This window comes from Pleurodeles waltl, chromosome 8 (assembly GCF_031143425.1).
Source record: "Pleurodeles waltl isolate 20211129_DDA chromosome 8, aPleWal1.hap1.20221129, whole genome shotgun sequence".
Classification (NCBI taxonomy): Eukaryota; Metazoa; Chordata; class Amphibia; order Caudata; family Salamandridae; genus Pleurodeles; species Pleurodeles waltl.
The window spans coordinates 152,284,566-152,310,027 of record NC_090447.1 but is presented as its reverse complement, the minus strand read 5'-3'; the positions used below and the strand labels follow the sequence as shown (position 1 = coordinate 152,310,027).

Below are 25,462 nucleotides of genomic sequence, written 5' to 3'. Positions count from 1 at the left end.
GCCAGATCTTCTGTCACAACAGTCTGCTTCAAGAAGACATACTGACTTTACCTCTGAGAAGCGACAGCAGATGCTTTTTGGCATCTTGAAGAACTCATGCTTGGTGAGAGAAGATGGTCATCCTTTTACAATTGATTAAAACCAGTGGGCACTCGGCAGTAGAATGGAAGGATATGCCTTGCAGCATCCTGTAGTATCTCTGTCATATATAAATTCTAAAAGTGGATACTAGAATTCCTGTCCATAATTGGAAACTGCATTATGGGGCAGTTGAGCTACTTCTGTACAACAACAAAAGCTTGGGGATTTTGTCCCAGATACTTTCCTGCCCCATGAGGACTGTAGACATCCAGCTGATTTTGAGCCTTTTTATGACCTGAATCATTTCTGCTGGTGCAATATTTGCATATGGTTACGATATCTACAATCAACACGGTCATGGAGATTGGGACCTGGGGGCATTTATGATGTCAGAAGATGCATACGTCTGTATTGTGATGAAGACTGAATGTCGTCAATTTCAGAGACTTTCAATACAAGAGCACACTATTAGTACAAACACTTACCCTTCATCCTATTCTCAGGGTGCTAATCATAGTCCTCTCAGTAGTGACAGCCTCCTTCTTCATCATGGATTCTATACTTCTAGGCTTTAGGTCCTAGGCACGGTTGTAGCCGCCAGTATAAGTCTTGGCATTTCCACCTCTGGAGCTGAAAGTAGTTTTGAAACAGGCAGTAGAATATAGTTCCAATCTCCCTTTGGCTTCAGCATTATGGGTCCAGACATTCTTAAATCCAATGGCTTCTTCATCCATCTGATTGCCTTGGCTCATCTTTGAATATAAGTTCTACAATAACTTGTGGTCCACGCACAACTAGACTCATTATCGTGTCCCACAAGAAGGTCACAAATCTCAGTCTAGTATTAACTCTTCCCCAGTTTGGTGACCTGTGGAATCAAACCTGTAGATTGAAGGTCAGGCCTTTCAAGAATCAAATACTATTGGTAAATTGATCATGAACTTTTCTGAGAACCATCTGGGAGCTCCATAAGGAAGCTGTCTTCCTAGCTTGGTTAGCGTGGTCTAGAAATGTACTTAATACGTTTCTCCCTCCCTTTTCCGCAAGTTATCAGTTATGTATCATTTACATGCCTAATTTGTCTTGTATATCAACATTAGTTTTCTTAAATGTGCAACAAGTTTTTTCACAAGTTCCTTGGACTCTTAAAGTTGAAGTGATCCTTCAAATTATGGATAAATTAAATAACCTCATTTTAACTTTTCCAGGTATGGGCGATATAACATCTGCTCTAGAAGAGAAATGTTTGATGCTTCCAGAAGCTTTACATTTTATTGTTCAATAAACAAATCTGTACCTTCTCTTCCCCTTACCATTACTGAACTTGCGAGCCTGGTTTCCAAAAAGTAGAAATATAAAAAGTAAACGTCTGTTTTTGTCAGTGGACTGTGGCAAGAATGTTAAACCTCTAAAGTCCTCTTTAAGTGATGTTTTAGGTTTCAAACTTTGAATGATATTCAATTATATGTTTGTAAGCAATTGTGTAATTAAGTATGCTTCCTGAAGTCTTTATCATACAAATGAGATTTTAGTCCATTTTTTTAAAGTGCTTAATCCTTCTGTTAAGCAGCAAGAGACTCCAAGGAGTATACGTGCAGTTGATAAATAACCATTTACTACCATTAATTAAGGAGCCTGCCCTGTGTGAGACTTGAATTTGTTTTTACAGCACCCATACTTAAGTCCTGAGGCCCTATTCGCTACTGTAAAGTGTAAAATGGGAACCTTTAGACTTTTTCTTCTGAAAGGCATTGCATTGTCTTCAGCTAGGAAAAATGTCTTTTAGATAATTTCACTTTTTATTGCTGAATTTTATTTAAATCAAGGGATCAACCTCTCAATTTTTCAGCCAATACCCTATGGTCCTTAGCAGAAGAAACGCTTACAATTTCACAGTTTTTGCGACAACTATTATACCTGGATAGGATAAAATTCTAAGCTCTACGAGCAACTGTATTGATAAATGGTGGTAGATCTCCATCCAATAAAGAGATGAAAGACACTATTGCTAGATAGTCTGGTGCTTTTCCAAATCACATCTCCTTTTTGGAGTTTAGGTCCCTTTAGGAACTTATACTAATTTCAGCTCAGTAAAGGCTACTCATATGGCTGTGCAAATACTTGTCCCCATTGCAGACGTTCATTGGACATCAACTGGGGACTAATGCATGCTTTCTGCAAGCATTAGTCTCCAGAGGCATCTTTTAGAGAAGGTGCACCTCTTCACCAAAACATTTCCGGCAACGTATTTGCTTAGTTCCTGGTGTGTAATTATATACTTTCTTTCCTCCTCCCAGCATGATCACTGAGTAAGGGAAAATGACCTTCTTTGTGATTCCTCTAAATTAGCTTGGGCACCTTTACAACCCCTAACAGTTAGACTTTGCAGGGTATAGCAATTGGTTATTTGTATGTAAGATGTAGAGCACATGGGATCCCTGTACATGTAGTCTCAAGCTCCTCTAAAGTGACTGCATTATTTTTGGGAATCCTTTTTTTTTTTTTTTGCCCTGTCAGTGCAAGCATTTTTTGGCTAGTTATGGAGGGAAAGCAGGGACCAAGATTAATGGACCCAACCTGAAACATGTACACTTTTTGTTGTTCTGACCAAATATACAGCGGGGATTGAAAAGCTTAGTTTAAGAGGACCAGAAATAGGGTGATCATACACATTTACGTCACCACCATCACTATGTTTCTAGCCCTGGGCTCCATTTAACGAGCCAATGCTCTTCTAGTTGTGGATGTGGTGCGGTTCTCTTGAACCAATTGGACTGTAGAGTTTGATCATGATTTGTAATAGGAACGCCCTGGACTGAAAGTGTGTTGCCATTTGCACTCGGAAGCACACAACCACCCTAGTTGAAAAGTCTACATCTGTCATTGGAGTACTCCTCTTCTTTTGTATTACAGAATGGTCCAATAATTAGATGGCTTTGTACATTTATGAAACAAGTGTCCTTTTTTTTTCATTCAGCCACATGGTACAAACAGTCTGCATACAAAAACACTGCAGATGTTTGAAGGGCAAGTGGACTGATTATAACTCTTGAAAAAAACAAACAAAAACAAGTATATAGTTTCAGGAAAACAAACAATAAGATCTTGGAACATTGTTTTAGTATTATCGGTTTATGCCTTTCTGTTCTATTTGAAAATGCAAAAAACTTAAAGGACAGTAGCATAATTACAGAATGCTGCTTTGTAAAGTGCACCTGGTGTTTAAGAAAGGCACCATCTGCCATCATGTGTTTCCTGAGCCACGTTGAAGGGCCATCCGACAAATGTTCAAACAGTGACAACCTTCGGTCACTTGCTAAGCTCAGTTTTCAGACTGCCAGGGATTCAGTTGACTAAAAGATAGGTTTTCTTAAGAAAGTACTTTATCAGCTCTTGAAACATTGCTTTTAAATGCATGTGCACGTTTTCCCAATACTGTTGGTGCTAACTACTAACCTCTGTTTACTATGCAGTCAAATTATGCATGAACATCTGTATGATTAATCTGCTTAAAAGTTGCTTTCAGCAAGCTGCACACAGGGTTTTGTTTGACCTCAAACGATCTAGTTTGCTGCATTGCAGGGTAGTAGGTCTTTGTGCATTATTCTCATGAAGGATGAAGCATGAGTGCTAAAGGTCTTCGGTCTTCCAGGTTCTGTTTGAGTTTTTCAGAAAGCACATTGGTTCATGTGTTTACAAGTTGAACTAATGCATCATTTACTTCAAGAATGCACTGACTGTTGTACACTTGAAGAAACCTAATTAGAAGAATTGGGCATGTAGATGATGAACAACTGACCTTGCCAATTAGATGCATTAGAGAAGCATTTTGGTTGCGAGATGGTCATATTTGAGGTGCTTATCTTCCTCAAAAGCCTTCCTCAGCAGGCTGAACTTGTACTGTTTGAATTTATGGTCCACAATTTCAGAAATCCATATGCAAGCATAGAAATACAAAATCTTAAGGGTAGATCAAGATTAGCTAACATGTGTTTCAAATGATCTTTCAAGGTTTATTTACTACAGTTCATGTGAGTGTTTTCTTCATCACAGAAAGGCAATCCTGTTTTTATGTTGCAGATCAGCAGCCACTTCATGCTGAGATTAAATCCCCTCAGGTGTCAAAACTCAGCGCATCTGACCATCAGCAAGGTAAGCCTGATCATGTAGAGGAGCTGAATGCTAAAACATCCTCAAAGTCTGATAAATATATCAATGAATTCAAGAAGGCAGCTGATGAGTCAATTTCCAAAGTATTAGATTGGTTTAACAGAGACTCTGAACATAGCACAACCCAAGCCAACCATAATAATTCCCCAAAAAAGATATTCATAGAGGAAAGTGGTCCATCACCAAAGACTGAAACAAGAGTAATAGTTTCCGAAAACACAAGATCAAATGCTGACCTTGGAAATCAGTTACCATCAACTGAAAATGCACAGTGGAGGGGAGAGCGTCTCTCATTCGGAAACTATAAAAATGGTGGTGGGAAGTCTGGGGACGTTGATTTTCCTGGAAAGGTTGACGTCGAAACCAAAACTTTGGATTCCAAAAATGTACAGCAACGAGTGGACGATCAGCTCAAAAGCAGTAGTGAAGAACAACTCTTGTTTGGGAAAAGCAGAAGTGGTGGTGGGAAAATATGTTTTGAGAGTGAACACCCTAGAGGTGAAATCCAGAAAGCAAATTTGTTCACTACAGAAACTGTTCCAAAGTCGTACAAGGAGAACCAGGAAAATGGTGATAGGAGAAATATTAACTTCTCTCCAGATTACATTGAGGAGCCAAAGAAAGAAAATAATCCAAACTATATATTCCGTGATAGCATGCAAATAGAGGATTTATCTTCACCCACTAAGAAGGATACTGAGAAACCTCAGGAAAACAAAGCCAATAAACCTGCCATTTTGAAACAAAATACACATATGCAACAGCCAGACACGGAAGAGAAAGGTTTACCTACTAGAATAGAAATTAAAAGTGACATTAAATCATTTTGGGAAGGGGGCAAACCAATGACCAAATCTTCACCCACAACACATAAGTTTAAAGAAAATACCAGAAGTTACGCCATTGATACAGGATTAGTAAAGGATCCAGTTTCAATCAACAGTAACGTTTCATTAGAGAAAGAGCTACAGATTGAAGCCCAAACACCAAATGTCAAAGATGTGAGGGCTTCATGGGAGAAAAAAGGTGTACAGAAAAGTCGGCCAGAGCAACTGAAAAATGAAACTAGTGACAAACATACAAAAAGCACAGATTTGGAACAAAATGTACCTGGTAAAATTGTGTCATCATATGCTGAAGGCTTGCTTCAAAAAAAGACCAATATTAATTATGAAACAATAAATAAGCATGATTCCTTGTCTGGAATAGATCGTTCATTAAATTCCCTACAAAAGCCTAACTTTAAAGTGCATTCGCTCAAAGAGAGAATAAGTGAAGGCTCTGCTGACAAGGTGTCTAACCCTGAACAGTTTCAGAGTTTAAGAACCTTCTGGGAAACAGACAAGAAATCACCAGTTAAACCTGAAATACAGACATCTTTTAGAAGTGTCCCTACATTGCATGATAGCAAGAGTTCAGGATCTGTTGAACTGCGAGCCAACGTAAACCAAAACACTCACAATAGTTTGCAGGATCAAAACAAAGAAGTGTCTGACGTGGATGAAAAAGACCTTTACATAAAAGAATGGTACCAAAAAGAGTCACAGCTAATAGTTGTTCCAAAACACGAGGTTGTAGAGGCTGTTGAAAAAGTAAGAGCACCATCAAAATCGGAAGATGATTCTTTGAAAGGCAGTTTACAAAGACTAAGTCAGGAAGCTTCCGAGATGAAGGATGTTGCTAAACCTACAGCTGTTAAAAGTGCTAAACCTACATCCAATGATAATGCTTTAAACAGTGAAGAACAGAATATTGGAAAGAAAACTCCTGACACATTGTCACCCAATAAGGCAACTTTCCCAACAAGCCCTACAGGTGAGACTGTGCCAGGTCAAGGTAGCTTTTATGAAAATGTAAAGAAGCGCAGTCTCAACATTTCAGATGGCCAAAAAACACAAACTGTGCAGCCCAAGGTCAGTAGCACAGTTTTAAAAACCAGTAAACCAAGAATAAATGATTCCTTTGACGTGAAGACCACCTTGAAGAAGCAACTGAGCGAGGCCTCAAAAAACAGTGATCCAGCTTTGACACAGCAAATTCTGTTAGAGCAATCCCCACAAGAAATACAAGAAACAATTGATAAAACTGCTGTTCCACCTAAAGCGGATGTTCATGAATTCAGGGCTGGTTTACAGAAGCTACTTGAGGAAGAGTCTAGGATACCACCTGTGGCATCCAGAAATGCGGATAAGGTTCAGCAAAGTGCATTCCAACCTGCAAATGAAAACGCATTTGAGAATGCCAACAGTACAAGACTCAGTGATTCCTATGAAATCCAGAACAAGGTGCAAGACAATCGGGATGAAATTCACGAGACTGTAATCAAAATGGCAGCACCTGAGAAAGTGGAGTTCAGTGCCTTTGATAGTGGGCTTGAAAAGTTATACAAAGAAGCCTCCGAACCTTCCCCTAAGACCACAGATGCCGAGGAAAATGTCAATGGTAGCCTATCTGAACGAGAGCAGCCCTTCCTTAATAAGTCAGGGAAAAACATGCATGATTCCGAAAAGACCTTCCCAGGCAGGGAAGAAGTTTCAGAGTCAGAGCAGTCTCTATTTGCTCCTCGAATGGTTGTGACTGCACCTGGGCCCCTTGCATCTCAACAGACACCATTTCCTCCAGAAGTAAAAGAGACTGTAGATAAAATAGTTCTGCCAAACACAGATGTTGCTGAGTTTGATGCAAGCTTAGAAAAACTGTACCAAGAAGCTCTTGAATCTCCAGAAACTGATGAAGTAGAGCATGGTCAAAACTTTGCTTTCCGGCCAGAGGAAATCACTTTAGCTGATCTTCAAGTTTCAAGAGTTGACAGTTTTGATACTAAGGTGTTAATAAAGAAAGAGACTTTGAATCAAGCCAGTCTGGTAGAAGAAAAGGAATCCATGGATAAACATGTCAGTCTAATAAAAGATCCAGCTTTTGCTGAAGCTCCAAATAGGAATGTAGTATTCCTTCACAAAAAGGTTCACACAAGCACTCCATCAGAGAACAAACAACAACCGGTTGGTGAAGACATTGACACTGTGGGAAAAACAGAAAAGGGCTTTGAACACCCAGTAAACAAGGAATTTGAAGTTAAGGATTTGGTAAATGGCCGTGGGTATTCACCAGAAGTTGATATTCCAGACACATTTTTGAGAGCAAGTACTCCAGTTAAAGAGATAAACCGAAATGTCCAAAATAGTACCATAGATATGGTCCTGTCTTCTCAGCATGAAATCAAGGATGATGCAAAAAGCATGGACTCTGTTCTTCTAGATGGAAATGATGGCTTATACGCAGAAGTCAGGAAAAAACCATCCCGTGAGAACATTTACTTTTTGCTTTACTTTTTGTTGTTTTGGCCTGCATCATTTTAGTATATTTTCGATTTCTAGCAAACTATTTTTTGCTTTTTCTTACTTTGTCAGTAGTTTGTTGCAAGGTTTTTAAAACGTCACACATTGTTACAGGTTATTCTTAATTAGGCCATGTACCTTTCTGTAAAACCAATTTATAATGATGAATTCTAGAAAGTGCTGGGATGAAAGCTCTTACCCACCGGTCTAAGAGTGTGGGAACTGTCACAAGAGTGTTTTCTTTTTTTTTTTTCATTCTGACATGAGGTGAAAGTGAAAGGATGGGATAATTGATGCAAATCTTTTTTTTAGTCCTTTTGGACTTGCAGCTAATGGCGTGGTTGCAGTGTCTTTTTCATTTGAAAGTAGTGCTACACAATTTTGACTGCCGGGAATATTTTCTAAAAAATTTAAAATCACAGCAAATGTGTATTGGGAATGTAAATATTTAAGAAACCTATTATCCATTTTAGCTTAAACAGTAGACTGTTAGCAATGCTCGCTGACTGCTGGGTTTTTACAAGATCACCCACCCAACAGTGTCTATTACCAGCATTTTCTGAGGTCCTATTACCATACACTGAGATGGTTAAAACAGTTCAAACTGGTGCTAATGAGTGTGAGAAGAGGCACAATCTGAACAAAAGACCTGATAAAATCACTTTTACCCTAACCCAAATACCAGGGTGTCTTAGCCCAGGCATTACTTTTGGTAAATATATATAGAACAATGCACTGCCACAATACTTGTTATGTGGTAGCAGAGCTATGGTAATATGGCTTTTCAGAACAGCAAAGGGTCAATACAAACACTATAAATGCATTTAAAAGTAATATTAGGTAATGGCCATTAAGATGCACCTAAAAGGATAATACACTAGAAGCTGTATATACAGGCAGGCAAAGTGAAAACAGGGTTATGACTTAAGAGACTAAAAGTAGCAAAAATCATAAAGACATTGTGATGAACAACAGTTTTGAATCAAATCCTAATTGAAAGAGCTCTGGTGAGAGTCTTTTCACATCCATTGCATGTAGTCCTTAGTATTCTTAAAATGCACTTCATTGGCCTATCCAAAATTGGAGCATTCCTGAAGTACAACAAAGACAAATGATGCTCTCATCCAGAGTCTTTTTGAGTCTAGTCTTCTTACTTGCAGCTGACCAGGATTCGAGTAATGTGGCGCACAGTGGTGTGTCCCTAATCTATAGACTTGTGATGGGAAATGCTCTTCGCCAAGCTCTTCCTGGCTGAGGTCATTAGATGTATTGTTGATACCTCTCTTGCTATCAAATTTAATGGCTTATACTTTCTACTGCAGAGGAAAAGAAAAACATTTTGACACACAGTGGTACTTCATGATCTGATCTTCTTGGTCTTAGCCCTTGCCTCCATCCTCTTTCCGTGACTGAGTTCCATCAAAGGTCAGCTTTTCTACAGCCTGGCTATAAAGAGGTAGCATTCAATCCAAACAGCACCCCCTCCAGATGAGGAAGGCTCTTAGTGAAAAAGGAGAACTAAGAAGATGGCTGGAATAGACAGCGGCCATCACTTAGGAGGCTTGAGTCTGCAGTCTGTCTTTACATAAGAGGCTTATTATAGTCTGTCTGGAACTGCTTATAGACTGCACTGTAGATGGGTTAAATGCTGTAGATTGTCTTCATGAAAATAGAAGCATATTTTTTCCATTGAGTCTTACGTGCCATGAGCCTACACATTAGTAGGTTACTGTGGAATGTCAGTACATTCCATCTTCTTCCTGTTCTACAGTCTGAGCACAGTCACCTGCAAGCTTGAAACACGTGGAAGTGGCAATGGGACTACTAACCAACAGTGAAAGTCACCACAACATTGCCCCCAGCTCTCCACCAGGCCAGGCTCACAGAGATTCAAGTTAGTTACCTCAATTGGCATCCATACTTCTCCCAAAAGGGGAAGCATTTCACGCTTCATGGGGCACCAACTGTCCGGCCCAACAGTACGTACGCATTGTTGCACAGAGAGAGAGACCTTTTCCGGGCACAAAAAGTATCTCTTTATAACAGAAAGAAGATAGAATGTCTAGTTGTGTGGGCAAAGAGGTGGTGATGTCAGTCTACTAGAAGACAAGCACCAGCATGAAAAGGGGCACAGCCTAGGTTTTGGTTTCTGAATAAAACTGTGTTGAAGTGTAGACTGAAGAACCATATCAGTAGGCTCAGGCACATGCACTGATTCTCTAAAATGAGGTCCGAGAAAATGTCTCGAACACAACTGATGCTACAGGAATGAGGATGCTGGCTCGTGGTGAGGTGTTAGGTGTAGATCAGCTATAGCCTGCAACCACGGTAAGGTGCTCTTTTATTTGTTTGCTGCAGATTACCGTGTTATGTTTGAAACATTTTGATAAACCAAAAAAACACCTCTTAAAATCTAGATGAATGGTTCATCAAAGACGTCTAGTGATGTTAATGGTGAGCCCTGCAAACAGTAATAGAAAAAATAGAAATTTCGATTTCTAATTATTATTAGGGTGAATGAGTACTGACAATGCAACACAGTTTGTCCCTCAAAGTCCCAGTGGCCCCCAAGATGACCAGCCCATGCTGAATCTCCATCTCCCCAATCTTATTCTTAAATGAATGGTAGACTCCATTCTGGAGAGGCAGAACCCGCAGTGAGTTGGTCCGGAATTCTGGACTAACTGTGTTGCTTTTTGTGGGACCCAACTGATCTACAATAGTGACTGCTCCCAAAACTCCCATTTAGGCTTGTTACCCGGGTTTCCCATAATGACCAATGCCTGTACATTGTGTTTCTGTGACTCTCCCAGATTTTAGCCACGGTAAGTGTGTATATTGACGCAGCACCAGCTGTCAATTTTAGAAGTGTGGGCCCATGTACGTTTGCCTGGAGTTAATTCTAATATTGCTGCCAGCACCATGCTGTGTGCCAGACCCTTGCAGAGGCAACAGCGCTTTGCTTTACTCCCCACCAGTGCCTCAGCCTATGTAGATATCACTTGTTCATATGTAGACCCATCGCTCGGGGACACCCTGACTTCATCGCACATACCAGTTAATTCCCAAGATCTCTTTGCACGACTTTCCCCTAGCTGCACGCCAACTCATCCTGCTGCAGTAGGGGGGCGATCACTAGTGGGTACTTTTAGGTGCAGCTGCAAGTCACCTGGCAAGTGTGTGATACCTTTGCTCTGTTCTCTCAGTTTGCTTCAGGCTAACACACACCTAACCTCTTCTCCACTGTATATGTTTGGTTTGAGGTGCTGTCCACCTCGGTCTCTCTGCTCTCCACAGGCAGCAGGGATTATCGCCTCAGCCTATTATAACACTCTTGCACTGCCTACATGGCGCAGCCATTTTACAGGCAAGCAGAAAGGAGGCTGGAGGGGGCATGGAGTTGTAGTTTGAAAACATTCTACATGCTGGTGCCTGGCGATATTTTTGCTCTTCTCCACGTATGCCTTCATCCCACTGTGTTTTGTTATCCTTCATCACAAGTGGTTAGAAACAGTGCCTGAAACCTGCAAGGAAGAGCTTGTCCCTAGAGCTTACAAGAATATAACCTGTCCAACCCTCTCCCAATAGAGTCTGAATTCGGCATTCAATTTTTACTGCACCTTGGGATGTTAAAGCGTTTATTTGGTTTTTAGTTGCTGGATATCAGACCAGGAAGTGCTGGATAGATGTGTGTTCCTTTGAGCCGAACAGCGATGCTTTACAGTGTGACAATTGTCCATGAAAATTGATACAGTGATGGACACACAGCACCAAAGAATAATTGGGAGTTTCTATCATACTGAGGAAAACTAAGTTAGCAAGAGGAGTTCAAACTGGAACGTCCTCCGAAAGTACATATACTAGATAGAAATTAATTGTGATGCTCAAAATAGTTAAATAGGTATGAGGTTGAGGTTTGGGTGAAGGACACCATAATATGGGAGGATGAAAAGTGAAAACAGACTAGTACTTTAGTATTTTACATGTTTGGATATTTACACATCAGATTTTAATAGCCTATGAGTAAGAAGAGGTGCTTCGTACAGCTGTAATGATGGTATGCTTGATTGATTGATTAATATGTTTTTTAGGGTAGTCTTAAAGCCAGGTAGGGTGGAAACTGCTCTGAGGTCCATGGCGGAGCTTTCAAGTGGAGACCGCCACGTAGCTGCAGCGGCTGAAAGAGGATCGGGGTGAGGAATATACGGGGCAGGCCTGTACAGTAAACCAGTGAAAGATTAGGATCACAGAAATTTACTTGTGGCATAGCAGGAAAGGGTTGAAAGAGATTGGACTCCGCATGAAGAGGAACTTTTTGCAATTTTCTGCAGCTAGAACATGAACAGCAAATGTCATTTTTTTAAGTTGGATGTTTTTGCCTAGGTGAAAAAATGGGTCAATGTTTGATAAAGACGAACAGTATTGTAAATAACTGACATGCTAGGTATTATCTCTGTGCAGTGTTCATATATTTTGTTTTGCAACAGGTTCAGAGGAAGAATTAAGTCCTGTTTTGGCTGTTTTGAGAAGGAGTTCAGCTAAGCCAGTGCCTTCCAAAAGTCTAGAGGACCTTTCATCAGCCTCATCAAGTGAGCACACGGCTTCTCCACTTCTTCATACCACCCGTTAACCTTCCAGTTCCTAACACGCTTCTTCTCTTTGTATAGAGCCACTGTACAATAACTGTATTAGTTACTGTGGAAAACAGTTGTGCCTGTGGTTGCATTGTCTTCCCCGATGGAAGAACATTATCTGGGCTTACATTTAACAAATCCGTGCATTCTGGGGATTTTGGGGCCTAATTCAGAGTTTGGCAGATGGCATACCATGTTACAAACATGGCAGATGTCCTACCTACCTTATTAAAAGTGCCCTATGGCAGTTGCAGTACAGCGGAAAGGACTTATGTCAAATGTTGATGGAGTATCCCATTCACTAAGCTCTAAATCAGGGCTTTAGTCTTAGCTCGTTCATTGGAATGAATACCCCTGAAATGAATACTTTGTTCAATGAAAGCCCCAGTGCATAGAATTGGCATTGGTAGGCCACCACTGTGCCCCTTGTGAGCTCGCATTTAACACATTGCATTCTGCTAGCTGCATGCTTCATCCGTTTTATTTGAACCAACTGGAGTTTTGACACTCAAAAACAATTTTTGTTTTTAATGGAAGCCCAGGACCTGAAAGGTGATGACCAAACAACGACCCTCCCCGACATAGACGGAAATGTCAAAACAAGCTGTGCCATCATACATGATCTAAAACTGTACTCGCTTGCTAAAACATTTCGCTTTATTTTATACAAAATTACTATTTTTGCTAAAAATGTACTCCACTTGACTCACCTGAAGAACTCATGCATCCCACCTCTTCCACTTGCCTGCCTTTTTCTTTAATACACCTTTTAATTTATCAAACTCACTTAGCAAGCTTATGTCACATCATGGCGCCAGTAAATCTCTTTGCTTTGCTTTTCCATATGAAGAGCATGGGGTTTTAAAGGCTGCCCTGCGAACTTGAAAAATATTTGGTTGCTGAACAGGGGCTCAATTGGGAAGAATCAGCCACTTTGGACTGAAAGAAGATTAACGAACTTATCAAACTAGAAAGATGTATGTTAAACATTTTGTGGTCGAAGTCACAGGATATTGTCAAATAATAGTTTTAAAAGGGCTCAACAAAGTTGAAGTAAATCAGTGTGTGTAAACAGATATCTATATTTTTTTCCAGATTTGCTTATATTTTCATAATTCACTTGGAACAGATGTACTAACATTAGAAATACTGATTTCCTAATTGCAATTCTCTCTGAATCGCAATTAGGAAATCGGTATTCCTAATGTATGAACCTCTTTTGAGTTTCATTAGCATTTCCTAGTGGCTCGCAAATAGACCTACCTCATACATATTACTGAGGTAAGTTGCAATTTGCGACCCATTTGGCATCGAAGCCATCACAGGATGGTGGCCCGCATGGCTCAGCAGACCACTGCTTTTCAATAGAGCAATCTTTTTTTTTTCTTTTTTTTTTTTAATGGAAGCAATTTTCCTTTAAGGAAAACTGGATGTGTTTGAAAAGAACAAATTGAAACTTTGCAGTTTTATTTTTTAAGGGTAGGCAGTGGCCCGTGGCTCTTAAAAAAATATTATGTATATTCTCAAAGGGGAAGGGATCCCTTTGCCAACGGGTTACCACCATTTTTAAACTAGTGGTAAAGTTTTACTGTTTTGCAACTGGAATTCGGTCACAAAAAAGTTATACATACCATACCGATTCGTATTTGGAAGGGATGCCCTAAACACGGCCCTTCAGAATACCGAATCTCAAATGCGAAATGCAATTCTGTAAGAAGTTACAAAATCGTGTTTTGCACATTAGAAAAAGCTTTTTTCTGGTCGCAAACGGCCAGCTTCTTCAAATCCAGCTCCTTGCGACCACAAAAATGTTTTGTACATCTGGCATTTAATTCTGGAGGAAATGCACTCCGTAGTCTGCAGTCTTGTAACCTACCTGCTCCTAACCATAATTAGTTTTAAAAACTACCCCAAACCCTTGAGGGAAAGTATGTTTGCTGTGGAAAATCTCCATTCTGTGGTACTTTTCTTCAGAGAAAGATACAAATTTCCTCATTTTGCAGGAGTAGGCTTCCATGTATTTCAAGGATAATGCCATGGCCTTCATTGTGAGTAACCCCTTCATCAGAAACAACACACCTGCCCCCTCCTGCCTGCTTTAAAACAGAGATACTGTTCACAACTGTCAGGCGAGGACCTTCAGATAGGAAATCAAGCTACTCCAGACCAGTTTCGACCTACTTGGGTCTCATCAGTGAGGTATAGTTTGAGACCCATGGCAAAGGGAGCACAGTTACTCACTTCCAAAACTACTCATACACTATGCGACTGGTATGCCAAGAAGTGTCTCTGAGCTACCCTTATTGCAGAGGCATCACACCTAGAGCTTTCACAACCACAGTGACAACCACTGGTGGCTGCCCCTAGACGTTGTCCCACTGCAGCTCCCAATTGATGCTGCCATAGCAAGGATAGCTTCCTCTGTGCTGCCATCATACAATGACCACCACACAATTCCAGATGTCACCTCTCACATCTCTACCTCAGCACCCAAAGTTTGTCTCTATCTTGGTGCAGCTTTTAAAGCTTAGGTCTCTCACACTCACGTCCCAGTTGTGTAGTTCTCTCTTGGAGGCCATCACCCTCTGTCTCCCACTGGCAGATCACTCCCCCGAGGCACACGACCCACAGCCAAACTCTGAGGAGGTCAGGTTATCTATGCAGCCCTTATCTCCAACCCACGTCGCCCACGGTAGATCTTTCACCAAGGTTATCTCACCTGTTTATCTGCCAGAGCATACTTTGCTCTCTTCGGACCTCTCCCACAGGGCACATCATCCCCAGATCTGTTACTGCAGGCTTCTCTACTATACATTGTCTATGAAGATTTCCTCCCCAGGGTGCACCACACTCCGCAGATGAATCTACCAAGGTACCCAGCAGACCACTTCCTCTGTCGCCGACAGAGGTTTCAGTGCCTCTATCCTTTACTCCCTGTCTATGCCTTTAGTGCCTCAGTATCCCTCTTTAGCCCCTTTTCTCCACAAGCCTCATATTTCATCTGAATTCTTCCATTCTGTCCAAAACCCTTGCCTGTTCCTCACATGTTTTCATGTTTTGCACCTTCAATTCTCCAACTAAGGCCATACTCCATCCTCCATCCCCACTCCACCCCTCTCTTCTCATAGCTTTCTGTTCTTGGGGCACTGGAACCAGTGGAAAGATCACAACGTTCAGAGAGTGAATTAAGAATCCCAAATTTTACTTGCTTCCTCCCTTGTGCCTTTAAAAATGTCAACACACTGTAAACCTGCAGTACTTATGGCAAAACCCTTTACTCCTGGGACTTATCCAGACTGAGCTGTGCCGCCAATGAAGAATGAGCTTTGAATGGTCTAACACCATGCTTGCGTTGAAGTGCTACTAACATAAAAGAAGCAAGATCAACAACACTACTTCGCAGTTGTACTGGACGCATGCTATTTCTTCACAGGGTGGTAGTCTGATTGAATTCTAATCACTCTTACTCTTTTTTTTTTTTTTTTGCACAGAGGAAGAAAATGTAAATTTTCCAAGAGAAGATTTTGTACGTAGTAATGAATATGGTAAATATTCCATTTGTGTATCTGTTCTACTAAACATTGCAGGGAGTCAAGTAATTGGCTGTATTAACCATCGCAAGTGCACCATGTGATCATCAACTACTAGTAACCAGCTATGCTGGTTCCTAAACATGTTTAAAATAGATGTTCAGCGTAGACTTAGTTCTGTTATGGACCATCATCTGGACCTATGTGGGGACTGTCTGTGATTTAGAAGAACCTTAAAAAGGATGTGAAACCAGTCAAAAACATCCACTGTGTAAGAGCTGGAAAAGACTAGGTCTGCTTTACTATAGTCTTGTAGAGCAACACTAGCCGATTGGGGGATACAGGAAAGATGCACTGATAGGTTTGGGGTCAATGAGCTAGTTACACAGCCCTAAAATAGACAAATATGTTTTTCTTAACTTCTGCGACATGGGATCCTCTGCAGATTTGTATGTGCAGCTGTTGGGGCCCCAAACTCCTTTTACATCATACCTAGGCCATTACTGTACAACATTCATAGGTCAAATGACTGTTCTTTAATAGCAATGTCCCTTGAAGAGAGTGACCACTGTGAAGGAGGTATCCCAATCTGCAAACTGACTAATGTTACTTAATTCAAAGTTCACTGTGAAGTGTTTCAAGTGTTCTGGGACCCTTACTAACTAGTCTTACAGGTAAGTAACTTTTTCTCCACACAGAGTGCCACCTTAAACACATGATCTTCTAATGTGTAGTTAGGACAGAACCCAGTATTATGATATTTCCTACGCTGATTAGGAGAGACCTTCTTCTAATGTAGAGTATGTAAGATCTGTAGTACTAAGAGAGAAGGTTGCACAATGGAATTCAAGCTTTCAAACAGAAGTGTTTGATTGTGATTTGTAAATTAAAGTATAACATCAACGGATCACACATTATATGTTTTTTAAGCCCACAGCTTTCCTAGAAGAACTTTTAAAATGTAAACAATAATCCACATTTCTAGGCAGCGCTGACTTTTTGCCATGTTCATGCTATAGAAATACCACATACCCCGGAGAACCAGATAAAAAAGGTTGGTAGCAATCTTTATCGTCACTGCTCCTGGCTTTCAGATATCATGGCAGAAAATAGAACTAGTGCCATTTCTGTTTATGGAAATAAATAGATTTTGTGGTGCTTGGATACATCTATCTGTAACAGTGAAATACACCCCCAATTGGAGCAAGTAGTTACAAATAGATTGGATCTCAAAATGGAGTGCTATCTTGAACCTCTAATTAGCCCATATTTCCAATATCCTAAGGAGAGCACTTCAAACATAGAGTAATTACATTGACGAATTATAGCGCTTCAGTTCAGCAAATACAAAAGGCAAGTATAGCATATGTTTGATTACACTTTTGTAAGGATAGCAATTCTTTACCTTAGTCTCTTAGGGACTAATGTGCTCCTCTTGAAATGTCAGCCAGATGATGAAGAAGGCTGCTGTGAGCAGGGAGTGGCTACTCCATGTCAAACCTTAGGAAAGTAGATTCTTTGTCAGATAATGTGATTATCTGGAATAAAATACCAAAAGGATATGAAATCTAGAATATGATTGAATCAAAGCCACTGAGACAAAAACTGATGATAGGTAATGGTACCTTTCCTAGGAAGCTTTGGGGTCTAGCCAGACAGTGAACTGATGGTATATACTCACTGCTCTATTGTCTACCTAAAGGAAAAAAACATTACAGGAGAGCTCAATAGTTGAAGGGGGATACATGCATAGAGGCCTTTGCAAGTTGTAGACTACAAGGGTGCCAGAGCCCTTTGCAAGCTTTAGACTACAAGGGTGCCAGAACCAGAAATACAGAAAATTAACTAGTTCTAACTAACTGGGTATTTCTGTATGGCGAGGATAATTCCTATGGCTGAGTATCCTGCTTAGATATTACCATATCATTGGCCTACGTTTTGATCTGAATATCTTATTAGGGGTAAAAATATCTGATTTTTTTTTTTCCCTGTCACAAAGGAATCTTTTGGTTCACAAGTGCGCCATAGCAGCAGTGTCTTTTTCTACTCAGTGAATGATGGTGCATCCTCCATCTTAATGACCATCAATCAGATTTTTGCTATTGGAAACTCTGTTGTAAAAGTTTCAGGCTTAATTCAAGATGAAAACAGGTGATCACATTGAAGTTAATTTGACGTGCCAACTTCTTCAATGGGATTTAGTTCTTCAGATGTGATACATGTCGAGTGCATGGAGTCTTACCCTATTGGTGGCCTGTACTATGTGGTTTCTTGTGATTCCAGATGGAATCACATTCATGATCTCAACAGTTGCCATTCTATGCCACCCCTGCTTCTCTGTGGTTTTCAAGTGATGTCCTGAGGCAGCCCCCTTTTTCTTTAAGACATTATTTGTATACTTCTCCTCCTTTTTGTATACTTCAGTAACATCTAATCATGTGTCCACTGCTCAACTGATAGCTTCAAAACCTGCAATGCTGTTGTGTAGGTATACATGTGATGTGGTTTCACGTAGATTAACTGAAATTTTGAATTCAGACACACTGCAATTTTAATGAACAAATTCCTTGTTCCAGCAAGGATGTCACACACCCGTATCAGGACACCAGTGGGTTGCGCTGAAGGAGAGATTAATTGTTTGTCGTGTCAGTCCATTAAATATAGTCAGCTTAATAATGCAATTGACTAGGTCAGGGGGCCGTACCATGTTGAACTTGGTTTACTAAAGAAAATCTGTCATGTCAAAAAATTGATGTTATTAAGCACTATAGCAATAATGTCTAAATACTATTTTTCTTATCGCCTTTGTTTTGCTGTGGATCAGACCAGAGGGCAGATAAGCAGGAAGCTTTTTATGAATCTATTTCAGAACGTAAGTACTCTTTGGGGATATTTACTAAAACAACTCACCATTACTAATGCGTCTAGCAGCTAATCGTGTGAGCCTAACAAAGCTTTAACCTCTATTCTAATAAGTGCATCAAGCATGCTGCCTTACTCTTGTATGGCTATTCTGCAGTGCTTGCCTAGTTGTCCCTGCATCTAAAGCATGCAAGATGAGCTTTGTGAGCATTCAATGTACTGTTTCAAGCTGTTATAGAATGGTCCTAAAAGTGGATTCAGAAAACCTTAATCAATTTAGAAATCCCCTTTCAACCACCCTTCGATATAAACCCAGCTTTACTTTGGTCGCTGAAGATGTTGCTGTTTTTGCTTAATGGTAGTCCTTCACAACACTTTCTGCTTGCAAAATGATCCCTTACATAGGTTAAAAAGACATAATATATTCGGTAATGAAGTTGGCATAATATTGGCTTTTGCTCTACATATTAATATGTACAGCAAAGCCAGATGCATTTGAGTAATACTTTGCGATCCTGCTATCTATTGAGAGGCAAGGGTTCTTCTCAGCACCTGCAATGCGCCAAAGATAACTTATTATTTCTTAGAGATTTTATTTGTGGTATTTAGTTTTTGAACAAATGCATCATCCTTATTGTTGAGCTTCAGTTACGTGATTATGGTGACTGTCTTCTGATTGATTTTTGACTAAATCATTTCAAAGTGTTGCAAAACGACTATATTTTAAAATAATAATGAAAGCGGTTTCCACCGGTATTCATGTTCCATCTTCTTCAAGGCTTCTTCAAATAGGCAGCTCAGAACCATTGTCTTTGGGAATCAAATATAAACATAAGGTACTAACTTGTATACTCAATGGCGATCCTTTACATGCGTCTTTCTCATTTTTCATTACCTTTGACAGTGTCAGAATACATATTAGTATATCCTGGAACACATTTTCAAGTAACATTTTATATTTGAATAACTCTTGTTAAAAAAGAAAAGAAATCAAAAGTACAGAGTCTTGCAGTTTTCATAAACAGACACATGAGGTGTTTGAGTCACTCACTTGTGATAGGAATACCTTCCTCAAATTCAAATTACTCTTGAGCCTTTGTTGCTGACAGTGGTTGTTCAAAATAAAACATGCCAGTAAGAAAAAAAAAAAAACTAAAATGCACATGACAAAAGATAAAGAAAATCCTTACAAATATTGACAAGTGTAGTGGGAGGTCACGTGCGCCATGCCGTCACCAGTGCAAAAATGCATTGCTGTCTCTTCTGGAACCTAGGGTTATGAATGTTTTGAAAGTTCAAATTCCAGTGAAGAAATTGGAAAGATGAATGAAGGATTTACACTTTCTTTTATTAAGTTAAGTTTGAAACAGTAGAACTTATGTCTTTAGAAATAGTATGCCGGAGGCATTATCCTGGGCTCTAGCACAGCAGACTGATTTTCGTCTTCAGTATATTATGTGTGCCATGTTTCAGATTGCAGAATGAGAAGAGAACTTGTATAACGCCTTGTTCCAGCTAGTTTAGAGAACCTTTAACCTCTCTCTTTCTAAACATTTGTTTCTGGAGAGCCTCGCAAGGTACTGTAGTCAAGGCCTCATTCACTTAAAGAGAAAAAGTACGAAGTTTGTTAGTGGGGTTCTGGAGATACCCAGGTTGGTAGACGGAATTTAAATAGAAGGGTGTGCAACCATCTTAAAGTAACTATGCAAAGCTATGCCAAGTTCCTGGTACCTCCTTTGTGACACCATAATAACTATTCTCCTACTTGGTTTTGGGCATTCTAATGCCGCCATCGCCAAACTCTTCTACGATGAGCGCTACCTCTGTTCAATTAAAATCAGCCAGAGCTTTTAACACACATTTTCGCTCTTACAACAGTTAATTCAGATCATGTTCCATTAGGAGTTATGGATGGAGGAGTACAAACAGTGACCACTTCCATGCATCAGGCCAGATCATTAGCACCATTGTCCTACCATTTTTAATTTTGTATGCATCTACATTCCCTAGCAGTCATACACAATGTTTTCAGGCACCTATGAAAGAATATCTGTAATAAGATTCCCCTACGCCGCACAAATAGCTTTCAACTCTTAGCCTTAACTATATTTTTTCTTCAGTTTATAAGTGTTGAAAATACACATATTTCACTTTTCAGTTTTGGAAGCCTGCCTAATTCAACCAAACATTTATTTTCATCATCTAAGTTGGGCTGCACATAGGAGAGCTACTCGCAAGCAGCTGGAGAGCTACCAGTAGCGCCCAAGCCTGGTCTGATGTATGTATGCATGTATAAGCTCAGAGAAATGTGTCTGTTAGTGACATTCCACTTCAAAACATCTTCACAGAAAAGGGGGTGGGAGTATAAGAGAGGTGAACATTTTAGAAAATTAAGAGTAGAACTTTGTCAGCAATGGAACTATACGCAAGACAGCCAATCACAAAGGTGAGAGGGCCACACTCCAGGGATAAGACAAATACCAAACAGGGAGGAAAGCAGGCAATCAAAAGCACAACATTAAAGCAGAAGGAGAGCCATCTCATGAAAGAGCCAAAAGTAAATTCCAAAGTATGTAATACAGTTCGACCTCTAAAGCACAGCAAAAACTGTCAACAGTGAGACCGCAATAAAGTTTCATGTTTTGGAAAACTCTGGAGGAGCAGGCACCCGCTATGATTCACTGAGAGGACGGTGCAGCAAGAGCATACCTCCTCCTTTGTGAATCAGTTACCGCATCCTTTTTATGTGATAGTAACTGATCAAAGGTGTGTGATCACATGTGCTTGCAAAACCATTGATACATAATTTACAAATTGCAATTAGGATAGAACACCCTTTCCACGCCCCTTCTACTTTCAATTTCGTATAGATCAGTAAATCAGTTCTGTGAGCAAGAAATGCATTTCCGACTCGCAAAAGATGTTTTATACATTACAAAAAATATTTTGTGGTTGCAAACCCTGTGATTTTGGGAACTGCAGGGTTTGCAACCACAAAATAGCTCTGAATGTCTGGCACCTACTAACTAAAAGAAAATAAAAGGTAAAAAAAAAAAATCACAGCATCGTAGCTGCTCCCAAGGGCCATCTACCAGCCCAGCAGAGCATTTTAAAACTGCTAAAAAGACAATACTTTGGACAGAGGAAGGAAGCTGGATGCATTCCTTTTAAATATCTGTACCAGTGCTGCTCTGCATGGCTACGAAAAAACTGAAGCATGCGCATAGTGTTTTGCAGCCAAAGACTTGATCACTTTCATGAACTCTTGGCAGTAGAGTGAGAGCTAAATGATTGACTTACCTAGTTGCCACCTCCCACACGGGTCTTGCTTGGAGACAAGCAGTGAGCTGTTTGGAGCTGAAATAGGTTGTCTCCAGACCTGCCAGCCTAGAATTTTTTTGTTGTGTGAGCAGAGGGTGGGGTCTTGAACCCCTTATTGTATAATTATTTGTGGCGGGATCTCTAGGGGGGCTGGATGTTGCACAGGGACTTGTGCTAAGGCCCTCCTAACTCTCCTTGTCTCCCAAAAAAACCACACGTTTTTGAGACTGCTGCCAAGGTCCTGGAAAGATTATGAAAGGTCCAAAGAACATCAGCTCTGCAGAGCCTCCTCACAGTACCTAGAAACTCTCTCAATGGAGGGGTTGCCAGCACATTTGGTCTCTCCAAGTGTGATATTGCCCTTTCACCAGGAGACCGTGTGAGGGGAGCCGATATTGTGTGACACATTCTGGAACCCTATGATTTGGCAAATTTGGCTTCCCTAGCAGCAGGAAGTGTTCTTCCGCAGGGCTGTTGTGTTGTTCATCTGGGAGACCTAGAAAGTGTGAGAGTCGTGTATCCTAAACATAGAGGTCTATCATTCTTGAATTATCAACTTCTTTTGTGGCTGCCTTAAAAAAAAGAAGACTGCCCATCCAGACTACTGTGAGACTGTGTCTTCTAGGAGATTTAAATATGTTGCAAGGATTACACATCTTTCTTTTGGTCCGTTGTGTTACGGAAGCCTCTGTTATTGATAAGGTTCCCAGCGCTTTTAGAAGTACTAATGATTTTCAAAAGAAGAAATGCTATTTTTGTGTGCTTATTCATGGTCTTCACTTAGTACTGGTTGAGATGTGCATTTACCATTGTATGCTTGTAGCCATGGTTTCTGATTACAAGTTTATCATTATGTTTGTGGAGAGTCTACAAATGTTGGTTGCTTATTTGTGATTTCTGTTTATGCGCTTTCTGAGTAATTGATGCCTTTTTTCGTTTTTGGTGTGTTCGCAGATTTGTATGTCACAGTGTAGATAATTTACAAATGATTTTTTAAAGAAGACATGTTCTTGTTTTGTTGCATGTTCTTTTCTTAGTATTCACCTTCTTTAGTGTTGGGCTATAGATTGTGAGTATATAACTGTATCATTATATTGTAGAGTAGAAATTTTCGGTGAACGTGTGTGCATTTCTGAGTAATGGATGTATTTGGCCATTTTGCTCTCCACTGCTATCCGCTGCGCATTCCATAAGTGTTTACTTTAGGCACTTATATACCGAGTTGAGTGAATATGTATTTCTATGTTTTTGCATGTATGGGTTTCACAGTAGTTCACCGGAATATATTTAAATGTGACTGAATGTGTGCTTTGTTTGTGTTTGGTGTGTAACCATTTAGTAGTACTTTTACTTGTAACGTCATTTGTTCCAGAGCAAGAACATGTGACACATATTGTGCATTTCTTAAGTTGCCTTTGGTGTACGATTTAAGATAACTGCAAAGTTTGCGCTTGGTGTTTTTGTGCATGTATGTTTTGGGATAATCGGTTCCACCAGTAACTTGAAGGTTGGGGTTTGGCGTCTTGCTTCTTGGGGAAGTGCGCAGCCACAATATTTGTGTAAGATGTGGGCATGAAGTTGTGTGCCACATATCTTTTTATTTTTTTGTGTTATGTTTCCTTGTTGTTTGTTGGAGCTGTAGGAAGTCAAGAGCAGGGTCTTCTGTGTAGCTGCATGCCACATGTCCAGTTTATGGTCTTGTGCTGGAGCATGGATTGCATGAGCCGCAGGCAGGGTTGTGGAGTCACACGTGCCATACTTTCATTGAGTGTCTATATTAAGGTGTGTGCAGTGAGTAGACAAATTGGTTGGATGAATCATACCTTCTGTATGTTGAAGTCATTGGCTGGCTTTTGGTTGCAGGATTTAGATCAGGATTGTGTTTAGGTTGTGAATAGGTTATGTGGTCAAATGCTTTTTTGTTTCTCTTCGTACATGGCTTGTTTGTGTGTGGCTTTGGTCAGGGTGGGCTTTGACGCCCCAGGGGTGATCCGATGTTGGAACCTTACACCAGAGGGGTCGTTGTCAGACTATGTGGGCCGTTGGGGTAAAATAATAAATAAATATATAATTATTGAATTCTCGAACACCGTGGATGAAGAAACAACTCCACCTCTGCAGATAGAGCTTACATTGCAATAGCACAAAGCTGCACAATTTACAATGAAAACCCAAAAGAGACTGTTCCCAACACTTGACTGTAGCTGCTGGTTAAGGACCATGTTCCAGGAACGATTAGAAATTAGTTGGTTCTGCCTTAACAGAACGTGCAAAAAATGAAATCAAATGTAAAAAGAAAAGTAATATTCAAGACTGAAGGCAGATTTAGCATGGCAGTTTTAAAATTTATTCCGCTAAACATTTTTGTTTCCGGATAGGGACTGCTGTCAGAATACGTTAGGAGTGGAAACCCGCAGACAGCATATAGGAAAAGGGAGGTCATGTATAGTATCTTTTGTAGTTTCTGTCACCCTTCTTTTTGTATACAGTTTACGTCTGGTATTCCCTTCCTCCAGTGAAAACATGGACTTGATTGAGTATGATGATCTCTGAGATTGAAGGCAAGACTCAAAGATAAACAATGGTAACATTGGGAAGACACAATGAGGTTTAATTGATTAATGGGCCAAATGCATTTACCATCTGTAGCATTGGCTCTCCCTCTACCATGGCCACCTACCTCTAGACGTGGAGTTGATGATCAACCTGTAAAAACTAACCCAGGAGGTTTGCAAAGGATAGATACAGCTACATTACTAGTGCTGGCTGTTTGGGCATTTAGTACATGATGTGTATAATACATATAAAATGTATATGTAGCCTAAGTGTCTGAATTTATTCATAGACAAGGACATCGCCGAGTTCATCACTGCATGTTTGCAACAGTTTCTTTGTTCCTCTCCAGTTAATGATGGTGCATTCTCCGTCATAATGAGGCTCACTGAGACATAGAGACAGTTTGCTATGGATAGCTCTGCCATAATCTTGGCTGTGCGATGATCACAGCGAGAGTAGTTCAAGGGGAGCCATGAATATCAGGCCACTGTGTTTGTTCCACTACCGGTGGTAGCCATATGGTTTCTTGCTCTTTTTGATCAAGTGGCATATTATAATGGAATTATCACTATTTGCCATTCTCTGCTTTTTTAAAGATGTAAGTAGCTCCATCTGTGATATACACATGCTTGGTGAGGAATAGCCAGTATTTCAGACGTCATACAAGAAAGGCTTCATTCTGAGTCCACCACAGTATTTAAGTAAAGCTGAATTTAAATCTAGTGCTAAAAATTTGTTTTCAGGAACCAGGCAACAGTAGATATTTATTTAACAAGGTCTTAGCTCCAAACAAGGGTTTCTCACAACCGTTGGTCATAACTGCAGAAAAGTCCACAGAAGGCTAACCAACTTCGTTGCAATGAAAGAAATGATGAAGCATGGCCGCACACGTATTGAGCTTGTGTTGCTAATGGAAAATGTTGTCAAGACAATGAAACCTTTGGGCGAGTTTGTCTAACTCCAGTTATAA

The 25,462-nt window shown here is 40.2% G+C and overlaps 1 protein-coding gene across 19 annotated transcripts in view; it reads left to right on the top strand.

The window, feature by feature from the left end:
* The window catches only part of SYTL2 (synaptotagmin like 2), a 389,039-nt gene that overhangs the window by 278,231 nt on the left and 85,346 nt on the right, over positions 1–25,462 (top strand). For 10 of the 19 annotated variants that reach the window (XM_069203964.1, XM_069203967.1, XM_069203969.1 and 7 more), the window contains 4 exons: positions 4,162–7,554; positions 12,077–12,178; positions 15,715–15,768; positions 18,578–18,625. In XM_069203964.1, the coding sequence (XP_069060065.1) occupies positions 4,162–7,554; positions 12,077–12,178; positions 15,715–15,768; positions 18,578–18,625 (3,597 nt within the window). The remainder of the gene's footprint in view (positions 1–4,161; positions 7,555–12,076; positions 12,179–15,714; positions 15,769–18,577; positions 18,626–25,462) is intronic. The other 9 variants (XM_069203971.1, XM_069203975.1, XM_069203973.1 and 6 more) reach the window with 4 other exon arrangements.